The sequence below is a fragment of the Anopheles marshallii genome, chromosome 2 (genome assembly GCF_943734725.1).
Source record: "Anopheles marshallii chromosome 2, idAnoMarsDA_429_01, whole genome shotgun sequence".
NCBI classification, from domain to species: domain Eukaryota; kingdom Metazoa; phylum Arthropoda; class Insecta; order Diptera; family Culicidae; genus Anopheles; species Anopheles marshallii.
The window spans coordinates 25,416,632-25,433,612 of NC_071326.1; the positions used below are offsets into that span (position 1 = coordinate 25,416,632).

The 16,981-nt window shown below is 45.3% G+C and overlaps 1 protein-coding gene across 1 annotated transcript in view; it reads right to left on the reverse strand.

The window, feature by feature from the left end:
- Window positions 1-9,525, reverse strand: part of LOC128719189 (uncharacterized) — a 115,207-nt gene extending 105,682 nt beyond the window's left edge. Inside the window, exons 1-2 of the mRNA XM_053812811.1 lie at window positions 9,460-9,525; window positions 4,170-5,243 (exon numbers count right to left, since the gene is read on the reverse strand). Of these exons, the coding sequence (XP_053668786.1) occupies window positions 4,170-5,243; window positions 9,460-9,525 (1,140 nt within the window). The remainder of the gene's footprint in view (window positions 1-4,169; window positions 5,244-9,459) is intronic.
- Between the last annotated feature and the right edge of the window lie 7,456 nt (window positions 9,526-16,981).

Here is a 16,981-nt window from a genome sequence, read left to right on the forward strand (position 1 = left end):
TCGACGCCTTTACCGAAGGAGCCACATTTCCAGAACCCTTTTATGTTTTGGCTGCGGAATGCTTAGACGAAACCACACATAGCAACGAGGGAGAAAATCCCATCCGCAACAATGCATTTGCGAAGGGCATAGACGAGAGATCCGCGTCCTCCGCTCTGTGTGTGGCATTTGTGTGGCAGAAGCGGAGGCACAGTTTTACGAAAGTGAACGAAAAAAAGGGTCAGCCTCGTAGGCCGTGTCAGTTCCACACAAACGAAAACTGTCCGCTGCTGACCACGCGGAGGTGGTTGCGGATCTGGCGCGCAAGATAGTATGCTAATCGGTTTAACATCGGTTGCTGCGACGAAGCAATCAACAAGTTGAACCGTCAGCTGAAATGCAAATGCCAGGAGTTTAGTGAAGCGCGGTCCATAAGTCACCGTCCGCAAGTGATGGCGTAACAAGACGGAGTGGACTGGTATGTAAATTAACCGGTAAAGATGCCGCCAGATGGATTAAACGATTGTCCCCACTACGAAGCGTTACAATCAATCACCAATTGTATCTACCCAAAGTTTATCAAAAAAGTGCTTTATTAAGGTTTTTAGAAAACATAAGTTTCGAACCAAATACAAACTACGTTTGAAACATAAAACAACACGAAAATAAAAAGAACGTCGTTACGAAAAACAGCCACATACTGCACCGAAAATGTACCAAAAAGCAAACAAGCGAACCGAACATCACAAACCAGATCGATCGTTGCCGATCGTTCGATACATTTTTTTTGTGCCTTTTCGTGCCAGTCGGTGTGTGAAGAACGATACACAACAAAACGCAACCATCCAGCCGCCACCAGCGTGTGCGGCGTCAAATGCAAAACGGCACATCCGTTCGTGCTTGAACGTTCCACCCCTTCCACGGCTCGCTCTTCCGGCATTCCGGTTGGATGCTGCGCCGTGTGGTAAAATATTCTGTTTGTGTGTGGTGCGTATTTGCTTTACCGCACCGTACACAGCCAATACAGCCGCACGCTGTTTGCTTTCGGTCGGATTAGTGTTGAAACGCGGGAAACTTGATCTACACGACAGGAAATTAGTTTTTGGATTAGACGGGCCCCTAGAACGCGAATCAAACCGACCGATTTTCCCCGACGCCACTGTTTTCGGTAGGCGGCGGACGCGATCGTATCGTGGCCGGAGTCGCGGCTGTTGGGTCCGGCCTTTTTGGGGACGCCGAGGACCGCAGCAAGTACCGGCAGCGTGACAAATCGATCGGCGATGGAATGCTGCACTGCCGCGAGGGCCTATAAAAGGGCGGATCCGGTTTGAAGGATCCACCGCATCCACCGGTGGTGGATGGGCGATTGGTGGTGGATGATAAGTGCATTTATTTTCGTTACCTTCTCCTGGCGATGTTGCTGTGGCGTGCCACTTAACAACTCTTTTCGGAACCGTCTGTGGGCGCGCACTTCACATCGAAGGGATCCGAGAAGGGAGGGGGGAGGGGGTGACCCTTGGTGAGGTGGTGTGTGTGCAGCAGTGCAATGCAATTGAAGGAACGTTGGAGAATCCCCAAGGAAGCTCCAACATAACAATCAACGTGTGGTTCGGTGTGGTTGTATTTTGTGGGAGCGATTGTCTTAAGTGCAGTTCCGACTCAGGAATAGTTGGAAGTCGCGTGCTAAAATAAGCGCTTCCTTTAAACTCAGCACTATTCGACATTCTCTCGCCCCTGCAGCGTGTGGGTGTCTTGATGATTTGATTCGAAAGTCGAGGAAACAAAGTTATACAAATGATCGTGAGGTCTTACCGCGACCTCACTGTTTGTTATTGAGAGTTGTAGAAAAAATTGCACCTTTCAATTAAAACCTCAACGTAACTATTGAGCATAAAATCATCCCCCGCATGGAAAAGGTTGGGGAGTTAGCAGCTTGGGTGTGGTACATTGAAATACATATCGTACGCAAACGTAGCCCGTTCCCACCGTTGACACACTAGAAAGTGAAACATAAACCACCGAAACGAAACTGCATCCCGACCAACCCCCCTGTTTGACCTCAACCGGCGCGCCTCTGCTCCTCCTCTGTACCAATCGACGGCACATGAACAGAAAGGAAACCATAAACATTCGCCACATTCATTCACCAGCGCTTAGACGATGCATCTTTGCTTAAGAGAAAACGAATCGATTTAACATCTTGCTTGGTGTGGCCGGTACTGCTCCGCTTTTCCTTGCGGTCGGGACTGTCAGTGTTTTTGCGCGTAGAGCCCTCCGAAAAAGGGCCATAGCAAGCGTAAGCGTGAGCGCATACGGATGAAACATAACACTTCCTACCGAACATCCTCCCCCATTCCAGTGCAGTTCCATTCCACCGTTCCAGCCAGCGATCTTGCGATGCTCATCGAAGCTGGAAATTGAAAACTTCCCGTGGATGCAAAAAAAAAGTGCATTAATAAGAACAACGCACGGGCTGAAACGGAGACTGATGCCCGGAGGGAATCCGTTGGGTGGGCCCCAATGGGATTGATAACACCGCAATTTTATGAATGGCAAACCGCTCGTCCCACTCCCGGGAAGCGACGGAACTGGGCAAACTGCATAAGGTACAGCCGCATCGATGAGTGTGGTGGTTTGTTTACCGGTGTAAGTTTTGTGTTTTGCTGTGCCGGTTCATTCATTCGCTCGATTCGGTCTGTGCTAAATCATTCATTCGCAAAAAGCCGTAGTACACAGCGCTATACCCGACAGTACATAATTCACGGGCACAGGCATCTCAGGTGCACCGAGTATGCCAATGTGGGCCCGTGTGCCCGTAGACTGGATTTCCTTGAATGGTAAGCCCCCACTCTGGTCTGTCGAACCGTAATTTGTTACGAGCGGCACGGTGATCGGACGAGGAGCCCGGAGGTGTTTGTGCCTCGTACCGATTTCGATTGTCACCCAGGGTGTAGGCGAACCTGATCCGGCCGCAGGACAAAAGGCGGTTGGATCGAATTCATCCGGCCGTGTGCGATGGTTGACGGAAGACAGACGCAACAGAATGAGCGCCAGCGATTGGGCCCCTCTAGTCTCGCTAGTCTTACGACGAATGACTGGCACCGTGAAACTTGTTTGGCTAATTTGCCCTTATTTGTAAAGAAAATACGCTCGGATATCTAATAATATTTCAAATGCAAATAAACCCATTTCACATCTTAATGTTGAGCGGTTAAATTTTAAATTTATGACTAGTGCAACGAGTGCAATTTCAGTTCGACAGTCATCAGTGAAACAATGAGGAACCACCATCCAAAAAAGAAAAACAAACCACCAAACAAAATACACATGCATTCGTGGTCGATCGTTCATGTTTGCTCACCGAAAAAAAAAGAAACCCGTTCGCCCGTTGAAATGGCCAACGAGCAAGTCACGACGGTAACAAACTTTGACGTGTTCTTGATTGTTTTTCATCCACGCCCCGGTCCGTCACCGCCCGTAAGTTCTTATGCTCGTGGCAATCGGGCGGATCATCGAAATGGATGCAAATGAACGAACGTACAACCTATGTTTGTTTTAGCATAAAAATCACGCGAGACAGCATCAGCAACGAAAAACAACACAAGAACAATATTGACAACTGCTAAGCAAATAGTAAACGCAACGAATGGTGAGGGTCGCCAGAATTTTGCTGGAGGTGGCAATTGGATGCCTTTTTCACGCTTGGTAAATGTGATTGTTTGCATACCAGTGATATGTGTGCAATAAATTACGATTACGAAAGCACTTGTTTAGTGATGAAGTTTCGACATCTGAAGAGAGGTGTGAGTGTTTAGTAATATTTTTTCAAATACATTTTGTTGGACGTAATATTAATATTAATTAAAAGTTGTAAAAAAATTGAAATATTTAATTTTTGTTGTAAATAACACCTACAACGCATGCTAAAATATGAATTTCAAAGGGGTAACATTGTTGAAAATGGTTTTGGAATTTGTTTGCCCACGCTTAGCATTTCTATGAACCATCGCAACGCTTCGCGACAGCGCCATCTATTGAAATTACCGTGAACTATCAAAGCGTTGCACAGTGAACGTTGACCATTCAAACTCCGTTCGTTTCGTGCCAACGATTGCAACTTCTTTTCTTAAGTATTCTAAATTAATACGCAACTTAATCTCTAAATCATTTGTGAACTATGTTTCACTTACCTTTTCCAACCGCACACACTGCTGATGGCAGGTGAAATCACACACCACGCACCGTAACCCAATGTCCAGATGTAAAGGTTTGTGGCACTGCTGGCATAACCGATCGTACGAGGGTGGCAGAATTTGAAAAATGTGCGTAAACTTAACCGCCTCCACACTAGCGACCGGCGGTGGTTCCACTAGAAATCGAGTAAACTTTTTAGTGTCCGCCAGCAGCCGTAACTGGGCCTCCCGGTGCCCTTGTTCTGAGGCCGGTGTTGCTACCGACGCCGCTGCCGCTCGCGTTGCCTCGGAGCCAACGTTCTTTGGTGTGAGCGTGATGATACGAGCGTCATGAAAGTTCTGACCACGCTGTGGGTTCGCGTTCAGCTGTCTCAGTATCTGGGTGGGATCCTCGTCGATGAAGGGTATACTTCCTTCGCTACTACCCGGCACAAGGATTTCGTTCTTGTTCTCATCCACCTGTGCGCCGGCCTTGTGTTCCGTCCGCCCTGCCGCATCAGCACGGTCGACACCGTCTTCGCTAATCTTAATCGACGGCACAATATCATAGTTCCCGTTTCCGTTGCAATCAATCTCGTCCGCAGCGTTGGACGTGATGCTGCCATGCTGGTGGTCCAACGATACGTTGCCACCGGTTTCCGGCAGCTTCACCACAAGCTGTTGCGTTGCTGCGGTGGTTATTCGACGGTCCGGTTTCGGTGGTGGGTCGCCCCGGTCGGTCTGCTTCCGAAGTGGCCTTCCCACTCCCGGGGGTCCATCCGGCTTCTGGAGTACGGGTTCATCGAAGCTGAACTTTACCGTGTTAAGGTGGCGTGTTAGCTTGTCGTTTTCGGTGTTACGAGTGTAGGTAGTGCTTTTGAGATTCGAGGACTTGAGACGTGACTTCTGGAGCAGCTGCTGCTGTAGTCGATCGCGCCCGGCATCGTTCGGTGGTTGCGTTTCTTCGCTGCTTTCGTTGTCGAAGTCGGCGTTCGCGTTCGGGGCCAGCAACCGTTCCTCGAGTTTCTCCGCATCCGATAGCAACGGACGTCTAACGGCGGGAAGCAACTGAAGCTTCTGCGTATCGTCCGGCTGGTGAGGGGTGAAACGATTCGAAATAGAAAAACATTGCCATTAAAAATTAAAACATTGACAACTCAAGTTAGCAACAAAAAAAAACTAAACGTGTAACTACACGAGAAAACGTTTTCACCGCAAGAATGAACTATAACTTTCATCGATGTTAGTTTTTGAAAGGTTATTTTACCAGTTTTCCTTCGTTGCATAACCCATCGCTTCGACTTTTCCAACCGCTCTACGACAGGGCAAATTTTCAATCTACAATTTTCCGGCAACAGTTATCGGGGACGGAACAATTGCGCTCGCTCGTAAATTTCCTGTCCGTAACAGATTGCAGCCGCCTAGACGCAAGGAATACCCAGCATGCCACCCGGTCGCCAGTTGACCGGTCAACGAGCGATTTGGTCGTTTTCTGGCAACCATGCCTGTACACTCCAGTGAAGGCCCGAGTGTACCCCAAAATGCTCCACGATAATCAGACATCGAACGATTGGAGAATGGAGATTTATGGACACTTACGACCACGACACGGGTCCGTGGCAACTGGTGGACCACTGGGCGAGTGATTAAAAAGTTTTACCCTCGGTTCTACCCGAACCAGATACGGGCTATGGTGGACCGACAGGGTGCACTTATATGGTGCGAGAGTTTTGAACGCTCGATGTGGTCCAGAAGATGATACGTGCCGGGGAACCAGGACGGATATTATTTGTCTTCCTTTGAATTATTTGCAGTGGAAAGTAAAATACGATTTGCATAGAGAAATAGATACTTTTGGATTGTTGATAGTACAACTGTCTCCGTGTGTTTCTTACTCTGCTCGTTTACCAAGAGTTCTTCAAAGTTGCAACACATTCTCCAGACAAACGTTGCGTACTACCCTTCGGCTCTAGTTGCGTAAACGAACGCACTTCAATATTGAATATCCATCATTGTTAATGCGTGTAGGGCCGGTTTTATTGATTTGCGGCGTGCAACAGCATAAATTGAGTTTAAGTGATTTGACAGCCTGTTCTGTGACAGCGACAATAATCTTGACGTGCCCAAGCGTTTGGATTCATTGAGGACCCGCCTGCAACTTCGGCACCCTGTTTGTGGCCTTTGTTTTGTTCTAGGCTTCCGACGGCGTTACATCGACACTTGCGGGTTGTCTTTGCGATGGTGGTTCCTTCCCTGTAACGTGCTTTCTCCGGGGCAGAGCACTTGTTTCAACGGTATCGCTAAGAGCCAGTGTAAATCTGTCGTCACCTTTCCGTTTGCGGGTTGCCCTTTTTCATGCCATGGGAGAGCTCGCTCCAACTCCCGGCTTCAGCTGATACAATAAACTTACACGTGACCCGGAAAAGAACGCTTAGAGGAAAAAAAACACTAGAGTGATACATATGCCTCCTTCCTTCTTTCTTTCGCCCTGACACAGGGATCGCGCTTACGAACGCATCCCATACTGACGGATTTAATGGAAGCAGCAGTACCGATAATTGATACTTTCTTTGCCTTTTTCGCGGTACACTCCTGCACCGGTAGATAAATATTTGCTTTCGCTTTTCTTTTTTCAAGTAGCCTTCTGTCCTTCCCACGCCCTGGCACATGGCCTGCTGCCTCGCAGGGTTGGAGCAAGTAGACAGCCGTCCGATTTGATGCATCGTTGCTTATGCAATTAGAATTTTAGGATGGAAACCTAACACCGTACACTGGCAGCGATTGTGATGCAATGCTTATCCGTAGCTAATCCGACATATCCGTCAAGAATAGTTCGCTTCCCGACAGCCAGGAAGGTAGGTTCGTTTCGATCGGATACGGAATCTCGCTGGGGTTGATGGAAAGGGAAAGTGTAGAATTTCGAACGCACCAGTAGGTGGAAAATATCACAGTGGCCGTTTGTTTTTGTTTTGCCAAACGCAACTCCATTCATTTAAATGACTTTTGGCCTCGAATTTTCGGGATAGGGAGACACCCTTGGTATGTGCCCACACGGAAGCACCATCTGCTTCCCAATCCACCGATGAGCCCAACATCTAGTAGATCGTGCTTGTGCGTTCGTGAAGATCGGGAAATAAGATAAAAATTAAGACTAATTGAATTTTTCTAAACCATTCGATTTGCACACGTTAGCAGGATCTCACCCATCATTCACCCAATGGAACAGCAAGAAAAAATGGCCGCAGAACGATGATTTTCGCTCTGCTTTATGGTGGTGAATGTGTTCAAATTCATTAACGTGTTTAACTTTCCGGAACAAAGTGTAAGTTTGGAAAGTTTTTAAAAAGCGTATTCCTAGTATTTCTTTTTTAGTAAAAAAGGGTAGAAAGCTTATTATTGGGTCACAAATAACGATCAAAATCAAACAGTTCTTGCGTGCAAATCGGACATTTTATAATGCGAATAAAGACTATTCGCAGTAATGGCTTAATTAAATGAAATGTTATCGTTAGCCACCTTTGCCAAACCTTCCTGGTTTCTTTATAGGAACTATACTGGCTTTACAGACTTACAACCAAATAAAGCTTCAACAATAAAAAAAAATCGCAAAGATCACAGCATGTCCTATCTAGCGAAACATGGCATTGTTGCTAAAATTTCCCACATCCGTCACCTGGACAGCTGAAGAATTGGCGTTGAAATTTGCAACCTTTGTGGTTTTTCGTTTCCCTAACTTGCTCTTTTTATTTTCTACCCTCACTTCTTCTCCAGCGGACAGCTTCATTGGCTTCACGCTGTGAGTTGTGGCAAACAAAATATGCTGGCGTCACTTTACGAACCAAAGGCAAATGGTCGACCGACTGTAGCGATGGCCAACTTCTATCAGTAACCGATAATTGGATAATGATTCGATCGAACACTGCTGACATGTAAGCTATGATATATAGGACCCGTTAGGACCCGATGGGATTGGGTCTGGACTCGTTGCAATGAGCTTACTTTCTTCACCACAGCCACCAAACCGGAGTGGACCGCATCGGCGAGAGTACAATTTCCGGCAGGCAGTTTAATGGGTGAGCAAAAAACACACACGAACTGTCGGTTTGCAAACCAACAAACCATACTGCACACAGCAATATCCGTGCGAAAGTGCTATGCAATATGTATTACTTTGTGGTTTGTTGCATGCGGTTCATGATTTAAAGATCACGACCACAAAGTATGGTGGTTCCTGCTTTTCCCAGCAAATCTGTTGCATGTTTCCTTTTTAATTTCTACCGTTCGTATGCGATTGTATTTACATAGCCAAACAAAAGGGAAATGTTAAAAAAGAACATAATTAAATCATTGATCTCAATACCTTAAATTTAGCATTTTTCCTAAAAATTGTATTATTTTATAATAAACCAATTAACAAATCGAAAAAAAGCTCGTTGTAAGTTTTAACCCATCTCTTAAATAAATGCCAAAGACAGGCTGCTGCTGTGTCCTATGCTGCCTGTAACTGTTAATTAACTGCCAAGGATGCACATAAATTAAAACATAACAGTGATTTACACTGCAGCATCGCCATTTTTTGCTTTGCCACATCCTTGCCTTAAACAATTGTAGAAAGCAAGAAAAATAAAAACAAAGCTGAACCCACATTTTAAGCTTACCAAAAAAAAAAAGGAAGCCAGCATAAACCAAAAATCTAGGTCATTCACGACACCATCCCAGCGCAAGGCTGCATCTACCGATCCATACTGGCATGGTACCGAGACACTACAAACGGACTGCACCATCGTGAATGGATGATTGTTGTGAATGGAAATTGCAGTGCCTGTCATTTTCATTCGAGGCAGGAACGCTCCACCTACAAGCATGTACCAGCGATGGCCCAACATTATCCATCATTCCGAGGTGGGTGTGCGGGAGAAAATCATGTTTTTTCCTTCTCCTTCTTCTGTCCGGATGTGTGTGTGTGTACTTTTGAGCGCTTGTTGCATAAAACGGAAGACGGTAAAAGAGGCTTTCGATAAAAGGGAAAAATGACAGAAAAAATGAGATAACGCAATTGAAGGTGTCCAGCATTAGGTGACAACCAACGCTTGCATATGGAGTGTGCAATTATCTGTACGCGACTGTTTCGCCATCGGGACGTACACGAACAATGTACGCGCAAAACAACTTTGTTTCCAAACAGGGGACACACAATTATTTCACTAATCTCGCACAGTTTAATGATCTAATTAATTGCTCTCATAAAACACTTGCATTAATGCAATAATTCTTCTTTATTTATACGCTGCCCACCCGCCATACTTACGCTCAGTATCGGACTGCTGATTTGGGGACGTTTTTTCTCCTTTGAGCAGAGGCAACCCCACGGCATCTTACGGTGGGTGGAAGGGTTGCCACTGTGCACTGATTACTCTCACACTCACGGCTCACGGACACTTTGCAGGGTTCGGCAGGGAACGGTAGGCACATACGTGCAACATACAACACTGCCAAGTCTTTTCCGAATGTACATCACGAACGGGCTTGTGCCGTTTCATTGTCTATTGTGCTTTCCCCAGTTAGGTGCGACAGGTTCTGTTGTCGAGCAATGATCCAGTTTCACGCTGCACTATCACCATCATTGCGTTTACCGGGGTTTGTTGTTTCCTTGTTCAGCTTTGATCTCTGATGCAATCTGTCAAGGAGAAAAATAAAATAAATTGCTATAAAATTAGTTTTACTTAATAATGCACATGTTTATGGGATAGTAAAACATCTTTTAATGCATTGAAAATGAACGTCCATCAATGATCCTCAGGGCTTACTTCCACCGTCCAAATGTCACAACAGTGGAACTTCCGTACACATAAGCAATTGAATATATGAGCTTATAGGTATCATAATGGAGCACTATTCGCCATGCAAATTAACAGCTTCATGCATGAACAGACCTTCTAATGAACAGGTTATGCAGCTTTTATTACTGTTTCTGCATATTATCGAGTAATGTGATTTTAATGAATCGTAAAATGTCATGTTCGCAGAAAGGAGAACGTTTATTCACGCTTAAGTTTTATACTATGAGTGGTGTGAGGATATTGATGTGCTATTAAAGTGGTTATTCAACTAAGTCTTGAAAGGGCAATAAAAATTGATTGGAGCTTATGGAAAAAACACCTCCAAATAAAATCCTAATAAATGCCATTTTATAAGTTGTCTAATTTTTTTACTAAATTGATACTCATAGTGCATCAATAACTGAACGAAATTCGTGTATAGAACTCTCCTGTCTAAAGTCAATCAAGGCATTGTCAACCTAATTTGCTGTGTAAGCACTTCTTTTGGCTAGATAAACAAACCATCTGCTAGCGCTTTCTCTGCCCGTTTACCCAACGCCCAACTAATTGCAACCTGTGCATCAATACGTCCAACCCACTTCGCTTCCCCTTTGGCAAGAAGCTCACCACACACTTTCGATGCAAATCCAACGCGATACGTTAAGGGCACTCGACATCGGAAGGAGTTTCGAAGTTATTCAGCGTTAATGCGCGAAATGTATATAAATATGTGCATTGCACGTACTGCAAATTCTGTTTGCATTAGATGATTTGCTAGTGACAGCCAGGCAAATGGCTTTGGAAGGCTTAAATCCCATTCGGGGGGAAGTGTGTTGAAAGAGGATTTGTACACACCATTATGGCCGTCGAATGGTGTCGATCGATGATGCATACCCATCATCACGTATCTGCATTTATGCTGGTGCCCTTTTGTTGGGGATATTCATCGTCGGTTGGATTGGCACGTACCGGTACAACCCACTAGTGGGAAATGCATAATACTTAAGCGGTAAACTGATGGTGATGATGATCATGATGATTATAAATATGCGGCCGGTAGCTAGGCAGATTATGATCCTAGATCTTCCCAAGCAAAGAACCGAGAAGAAACAACAAAAAAGCCCATCTTAGATTTTGCGAAAAATATACATGTATGGGAGACACACCGAGAGATTAAATCATTTCCAAGGAAAAAATAACATCCCAAACAGTTTGCAAAACAAATCGTTGTCCATCGTGAGGAAACATACATTGTAAAAAGGGGAGAACAGAATAAGGAACATCTCAAGCCTAACTAAATCTCTTTACCCGCCACATTGAACGTCCTCTCCCTTTGCGTTCCAATATCTTGTTTCCCCATCTTGTCTACCGCGCCTTCGCGTATGCAGTTTTGCATTTCTATTGCCATTTGTTTTGCGTCACACACGACATCCAACTCCTCAACTTCCCAGATTTCCATCTTCGCTCCATTTGCTGACCATCGGCGCTACCACAAAATCACATATCGTGTCCACGTATCGTGCCCGGGTGGTGCAGGACACACGTTTCTAGCCATATGCCATCGACGGTACGGCTAGCGGATGGGACCTTTTGAAGAGTTATTTGCTTTCATTTGTCATGCGCGGTATTCCAATCCAAGCAGGCAAAGGAATTCTGCATGCTTTGTCGCTTACAATTGCATCGAACGTCGGGAAAGATGAGGGTGCGCTGCACATTAGTGATGTCTGTTGGCGGTTTGTGGCTCTGTTCGTTCTCAAAAGAATCACAGATACACACACGTACACCGGTCATGGGACATGGGAGTTGGGAGTTTGGAAACATAGTACCGTATCGCTAAGCCTGTACGAAAATCTCAGCGGTATAATCTTCACGATACACACATCCACTTCTCGTACGTGTCGGTGGTGGGCTTTCGGTATCTACACGGTTTAGGCGAGGAAAAGCTACGTGCACTTCAAACGTGCTGGCTCAATCTCATCTGGTTTTGCGATTCGTGTCGCACTCGATGGCACACAGCGAACAGCGACAGCTCGTCCTCGGATCGATCCACCACACCAGACACACCGGGATTGACTTTTGCTGTCAATACATATCATTGTTCGCTGGCAGGCTGCGAATGGTGAAGGGCCCGCGTTTCCAGAACACGTGGGCTGGAGAAAGTTTCCATCCCAGGGCTGGCAGTTCCAGAGCCGCTTCCATCGTTCGTTACATCGTTACAACAGCTCTGTAATCGACACACGCGGCTGCATTGGAATTGGAAACTGCAGCTCCATTCCATTCCCGGGGAGTGCTTCCAGAGTGCTTTGGTAATGCTACATTTCCGGCATCTTCAAGACAAAAGCTATCAGCGTGGGATGATGCGATGTGGAGCAGCGGCCGGGCCCGTCGTCAGCATTCGATTCAGGTAAATCGTAAAAATAATACTGCACATTAAACGTTTCGAAACGGGGCACTTCTGAAGGGGTTTTGGAATGTAGTTTGAAGAGCCTGTTTTATGTTTCAATTAATGGTTGAGCGAAAAAAGGGAAACGCACAAAGGGAGTTTAGTCAAACGAAGCACATGATAACACAAAAGGGGCATATTTTGAAGACAAAATCGTTGGAAAATCCATATTCCTTACTGCTTTTTTATTCCAATTCTTGCTTTTAATTAATTACGTCATTTTGTTTTCCACAAAATATTACTACCATGTGTGTTGAAATAACAAAAAAAAACACCATTTTAACAAGATGAACGATTCTCCAAGTGCGGATAAATTGTGACTTAATCATGTGCAGCGATTCGTTAATCCCCAACACATGAAAATCAGACGACGCATTCCACACAAAACCAGAACAATAAAACCGTTTAAACTTGAGCGTAATAAATGTTCACACTTCATGCAGCTGACAGCTGACGGTTGGGGATTGGGATCGGAAATGGAGTATGAAAAATTGAGCAAAAAAAAAATTAAGCATTTGTTTCGGTGATCGGCGATCCTTCCCTCGTCTGCTCATCCTGCCCACCGCCAACAGATAACCACGGCAGCAAAAAGGAGAACAGAACAAATTACTTGCACATTAAATGCTCATCTATCAAAGCTCCGGTGCGGTGGCATTGCCACGCGAAGAAGTGCAAAGTGGTTTTTCACTTTTGTTATTGCTCTCGATTTCATTTTCGGGGCGTTTAACAACACAGCGAACCTGGAGCCATATGGGTGCCGGTCGGTTGGTAAAGGAAATGCAATACCCATCACCGCCGTGGGTGCATGTGTCGGCCTCGAATGCACAATTTATTGCATTTTATAACTCATTCCAGTTACTGGTGAGGCGAAAAAAGAACAGAGATGCCTTTCTGGCATTCAGGGCGAAATATATTGGACAGCAATAAATAACTAGCAGAACTTCATCCTGCCCAAAACGCAAAAGGCAAGACAAGAACGGCAAAAGCGAAATGCGTGAAAGGATATGTGAAAAGAATCTTAATTTGGAACACATGATCAAAGAAATTAAACAATATATAACCATCATCTAATCAGTTTTGTTTCCGAAAGAAATTGTACGCAACAGTGCTATCGGGAAGATCAGCTAACAAAAAGGTTCGTGTGTGGGTTTTTTTCCAGAATGGAAGATAATTTGACTCGTTTGCGTTAGCGTCATTTCAGCGGCGGCCGTTGACTGTGCAACGGCCCCAAGCAGTGGGTGCAGCACAATTGTTTCAAACTAGCGCGGGAGTGGAGTTTTTATTTTGATGACCTAACGCATGATTCCAAATTCAGCTCACGGGAAATGAATTTATCCTTGTTTGTGCGGTGCTCAGGTTGCGATGGTTGGTAAGATTTTAATCAAAACACGCTTCAATTTTCTCTGCAAAATGAAACGCATTACGTTTTACGCTGATGAAGGCTATCTGAATGAGCTATCGGCAAATACAATTTGAAAATTAAAACCATTACTTCAAATGGTTTGTGTTATTCATCAAAACGCATGAGTCATACCGATGGTGAGATACTGCTGAGATAGTGAAGCAATGACTTTATTTTAAACGAAAACACAAAGATTAACATAATAATAACCCGGAGTACCGACAACTGTTTTTTTTTTTTTCAAACCCTAACCGGTCAATGTTTACGTCCAGCAATGGCAGGGGTGTGATTATTTCAATCAACATCCATCAATTAACTAATGAGTGATTGAAGCCCCACTAGTCTAGCGCCAACCATATAATTGGGCCATGAACGTACTAGGCCGCTGCGGTAGACCCACTAATAATGGTAGGCGTTTGCGGGTGACCTTCCAAATTAATTTACAGACCACCAGCACACAAACAACGCACAACCGCTGACAAATCGCATCTATCCGGTGGTCGGATGTATGCATCCAAAGGGTTCGCCCGCTAAATTCATGCAAACAAGCCATAAAACTGTTGTTCTTGAGACCTCCCAGTGACCTACCCAAACGGGCGTCCAATGATCGATGTCAACCGGACCAGGGAGGACAATCCGTGGCTCCGATGGTGGTCGGTGACGGCGAGTAGTTTGCCACTTCAACCGCAACATCGATAGGCGATCGAGCGTTACTAATGACAGGGGAGCGATTGACATTCGATTTGAAGCAAACGACATGCCAATGATCACTCGTCAAGCAACAATGGCTCTTTGGGTGGCTTTAGGAACCTTCCCAGGGGATCATTCGCAAAAAAAAACACAAACAACCTACGTTCATCTTGTTCGGAAACTAATGAAACAGATATAATTTTTAGGGCAACTTTGTTTACATCAGAATGAAATTGCTTCATTTTTGGTAGGAATTTTGGCTGCATCTTGGATGCAGTACTATTTGGTAACTGAGCGCCTTACAGCCAGTTATGCAATTCCAAGAATGGGTTCCAGGTTTCATCTTCCACTTTCTGTGTTTTTAGGCCAAACTCGTTCCGAAAACTGCGCGGCTCCCGGTGGCGGTATCGTCGTTGGGCAATTTTCCCACCCAAAGGAGGGGGAGCATAAACGTAGCCTCCTCCGATGTAACAGTCAATAAAACAAACGTTTTGTTTATGCAGCACACACAGGCGAGCCCGTTGTACGCGACGCATAATTAACGTACCCGCCCGCGACCGACGACGGAAAGATGGGATAAGGAGTGTGGTTGTGTGTTTAATCGAGTTTTCGATCAACTGCACCGGGTGCCCCGGCCGTAGACCAAGGGTGCGTTCGGACACTTTTCCGGTGCGATTGCAATCGCAGTCCGACGGGGCAAGCCAATGCCGATGCCCGAATGGCGACGCCAGAGCATTACCACCAGAAACACCCGTCCCGTGCATCTCGTGCGATCATTGGCGATCGGGAAGTTCCGTGATGTTCCTATTGCTCCGGCAGGAAGAGAATGTGAAATTCCAGTTAAAAAAGCAACACATGTATGTGAGATGTGTGCTTGTTCTAGGCTAGAATTTCCCGCGTGTTCCAATTTTGCCCACCGACGCGCCAATGTTGGGGCCGGTGCTCCTTGCGTGCATTACGACGTGCTCCAAAGACGAGTTAGTGCAGTTAGTGTGGTCGTTTGTGGCGGTTCGAAGAATGCAAACACTGCCGCTTCGTTTTACACCATCGTTCGCGTAGAGAGTAGTCCAACCAACTATTCTCCCTTCCTATTGCCGTGGCGTCCCGTTTTTTACCACGCTAGTTCCCTCCCCGAACACACACACACAGAATGAGCCGAGCAGATATAACAAATTATCGGCTGCCGCAGGGTCCATTCTGGGGCTGAGGATTGGGGTCTGGGTGGATGAAAGAATGTCCAGCGTTGTATCTTTCAGAACTGGCCGCGTCTGGTAATGTAATTTTTTTTCATGGCCCATATGGCGGTACCGTGGAACGCGCCTCTGTGAAATTGCGGAAGTATGGCGCACACTGGGCCAACGTAATGGACGGATCTGATGCTTGAGAATTGGGTCAGCTGACGTTGGAAAAGAAACAAGCGGAATGGATTGCAGCAGGAAGAACGTTTGGTGGGCCGGTATTGGTAGTATCACAAGGAAAGTAAATCTACATTTCCGGGATGGCTTCTGTTCCGTGTCCGTTCACGACAGGAACTGGAATTCTTTAGATGAAAATAATCGAGAAGTATACCAAAGTACTTAATCTATTTTAAAAATAGAATCAACAATCTTCCCTTTCTTTTACTCTTTAAAATTCCAACTTATTCAGGGTGCACTTTCAACTTTGTACTAAATTTTTCAATACTTTTCCGAATCCAAAAATTTCAACGAGAAAAGATACAAGCAAAGGTAATAAAGATTTATTGATATTGGATTATTATGCTGCTTGACTGATCCTGATGTGAAAAGTCTAATAAAAAACATAATTCGAAGTATGTTTCACTTTGCATTATAATTCATGTTTCAAGAAATGGTAAAAAGGTTGCGAGTTGCTCTTTTCGTCTTATTCGATAACCAACATATCCTATATGCCTATGGTGTATTTCTTTAAATTAGGGGTTTTTCAAATTATTCCCCAAGGAAATCATAAATTTTCCACCCAACTGCTGTCCGTTCCCTGTAATGCTATTTTGGCTTATCACACCCTATCCAAAACGCCCGGCAAGAAGTTTATCATGCCAAAGCTACTCCTCAAAAGCCGCTTAACGAATCGCTTCAACAGTGGCGCATTCGTCATTATGTCTATACCTTTCCCAAGATGGATTTGTTTTCATCCGCTAAACTTCTTCAATTAGCGATCCAAGCCAACCATCAAATGGTTGCTACAATGTAGTACACTGGCCCCGATTGTAAAACCTTTAAAATCTTGGGTCACACTGATGGGGACTATAATTTATATGATTTCTGCCCAAAGTCCCGGCTTGAGTATGGGGGTTGCCCGCCGCCTTCGGTCACCCAGCGCGGATTATGATTTATGTTCCTGGGCCGGGTCCTGAAGCGTGGCTCAACCGCAAAGGAAATTGATATTTGATAGGCTATTATTACGCTGAACACCTTGTTGAGGTTTGGTCGGTTCATGTGAGTTTACCATGCTACGG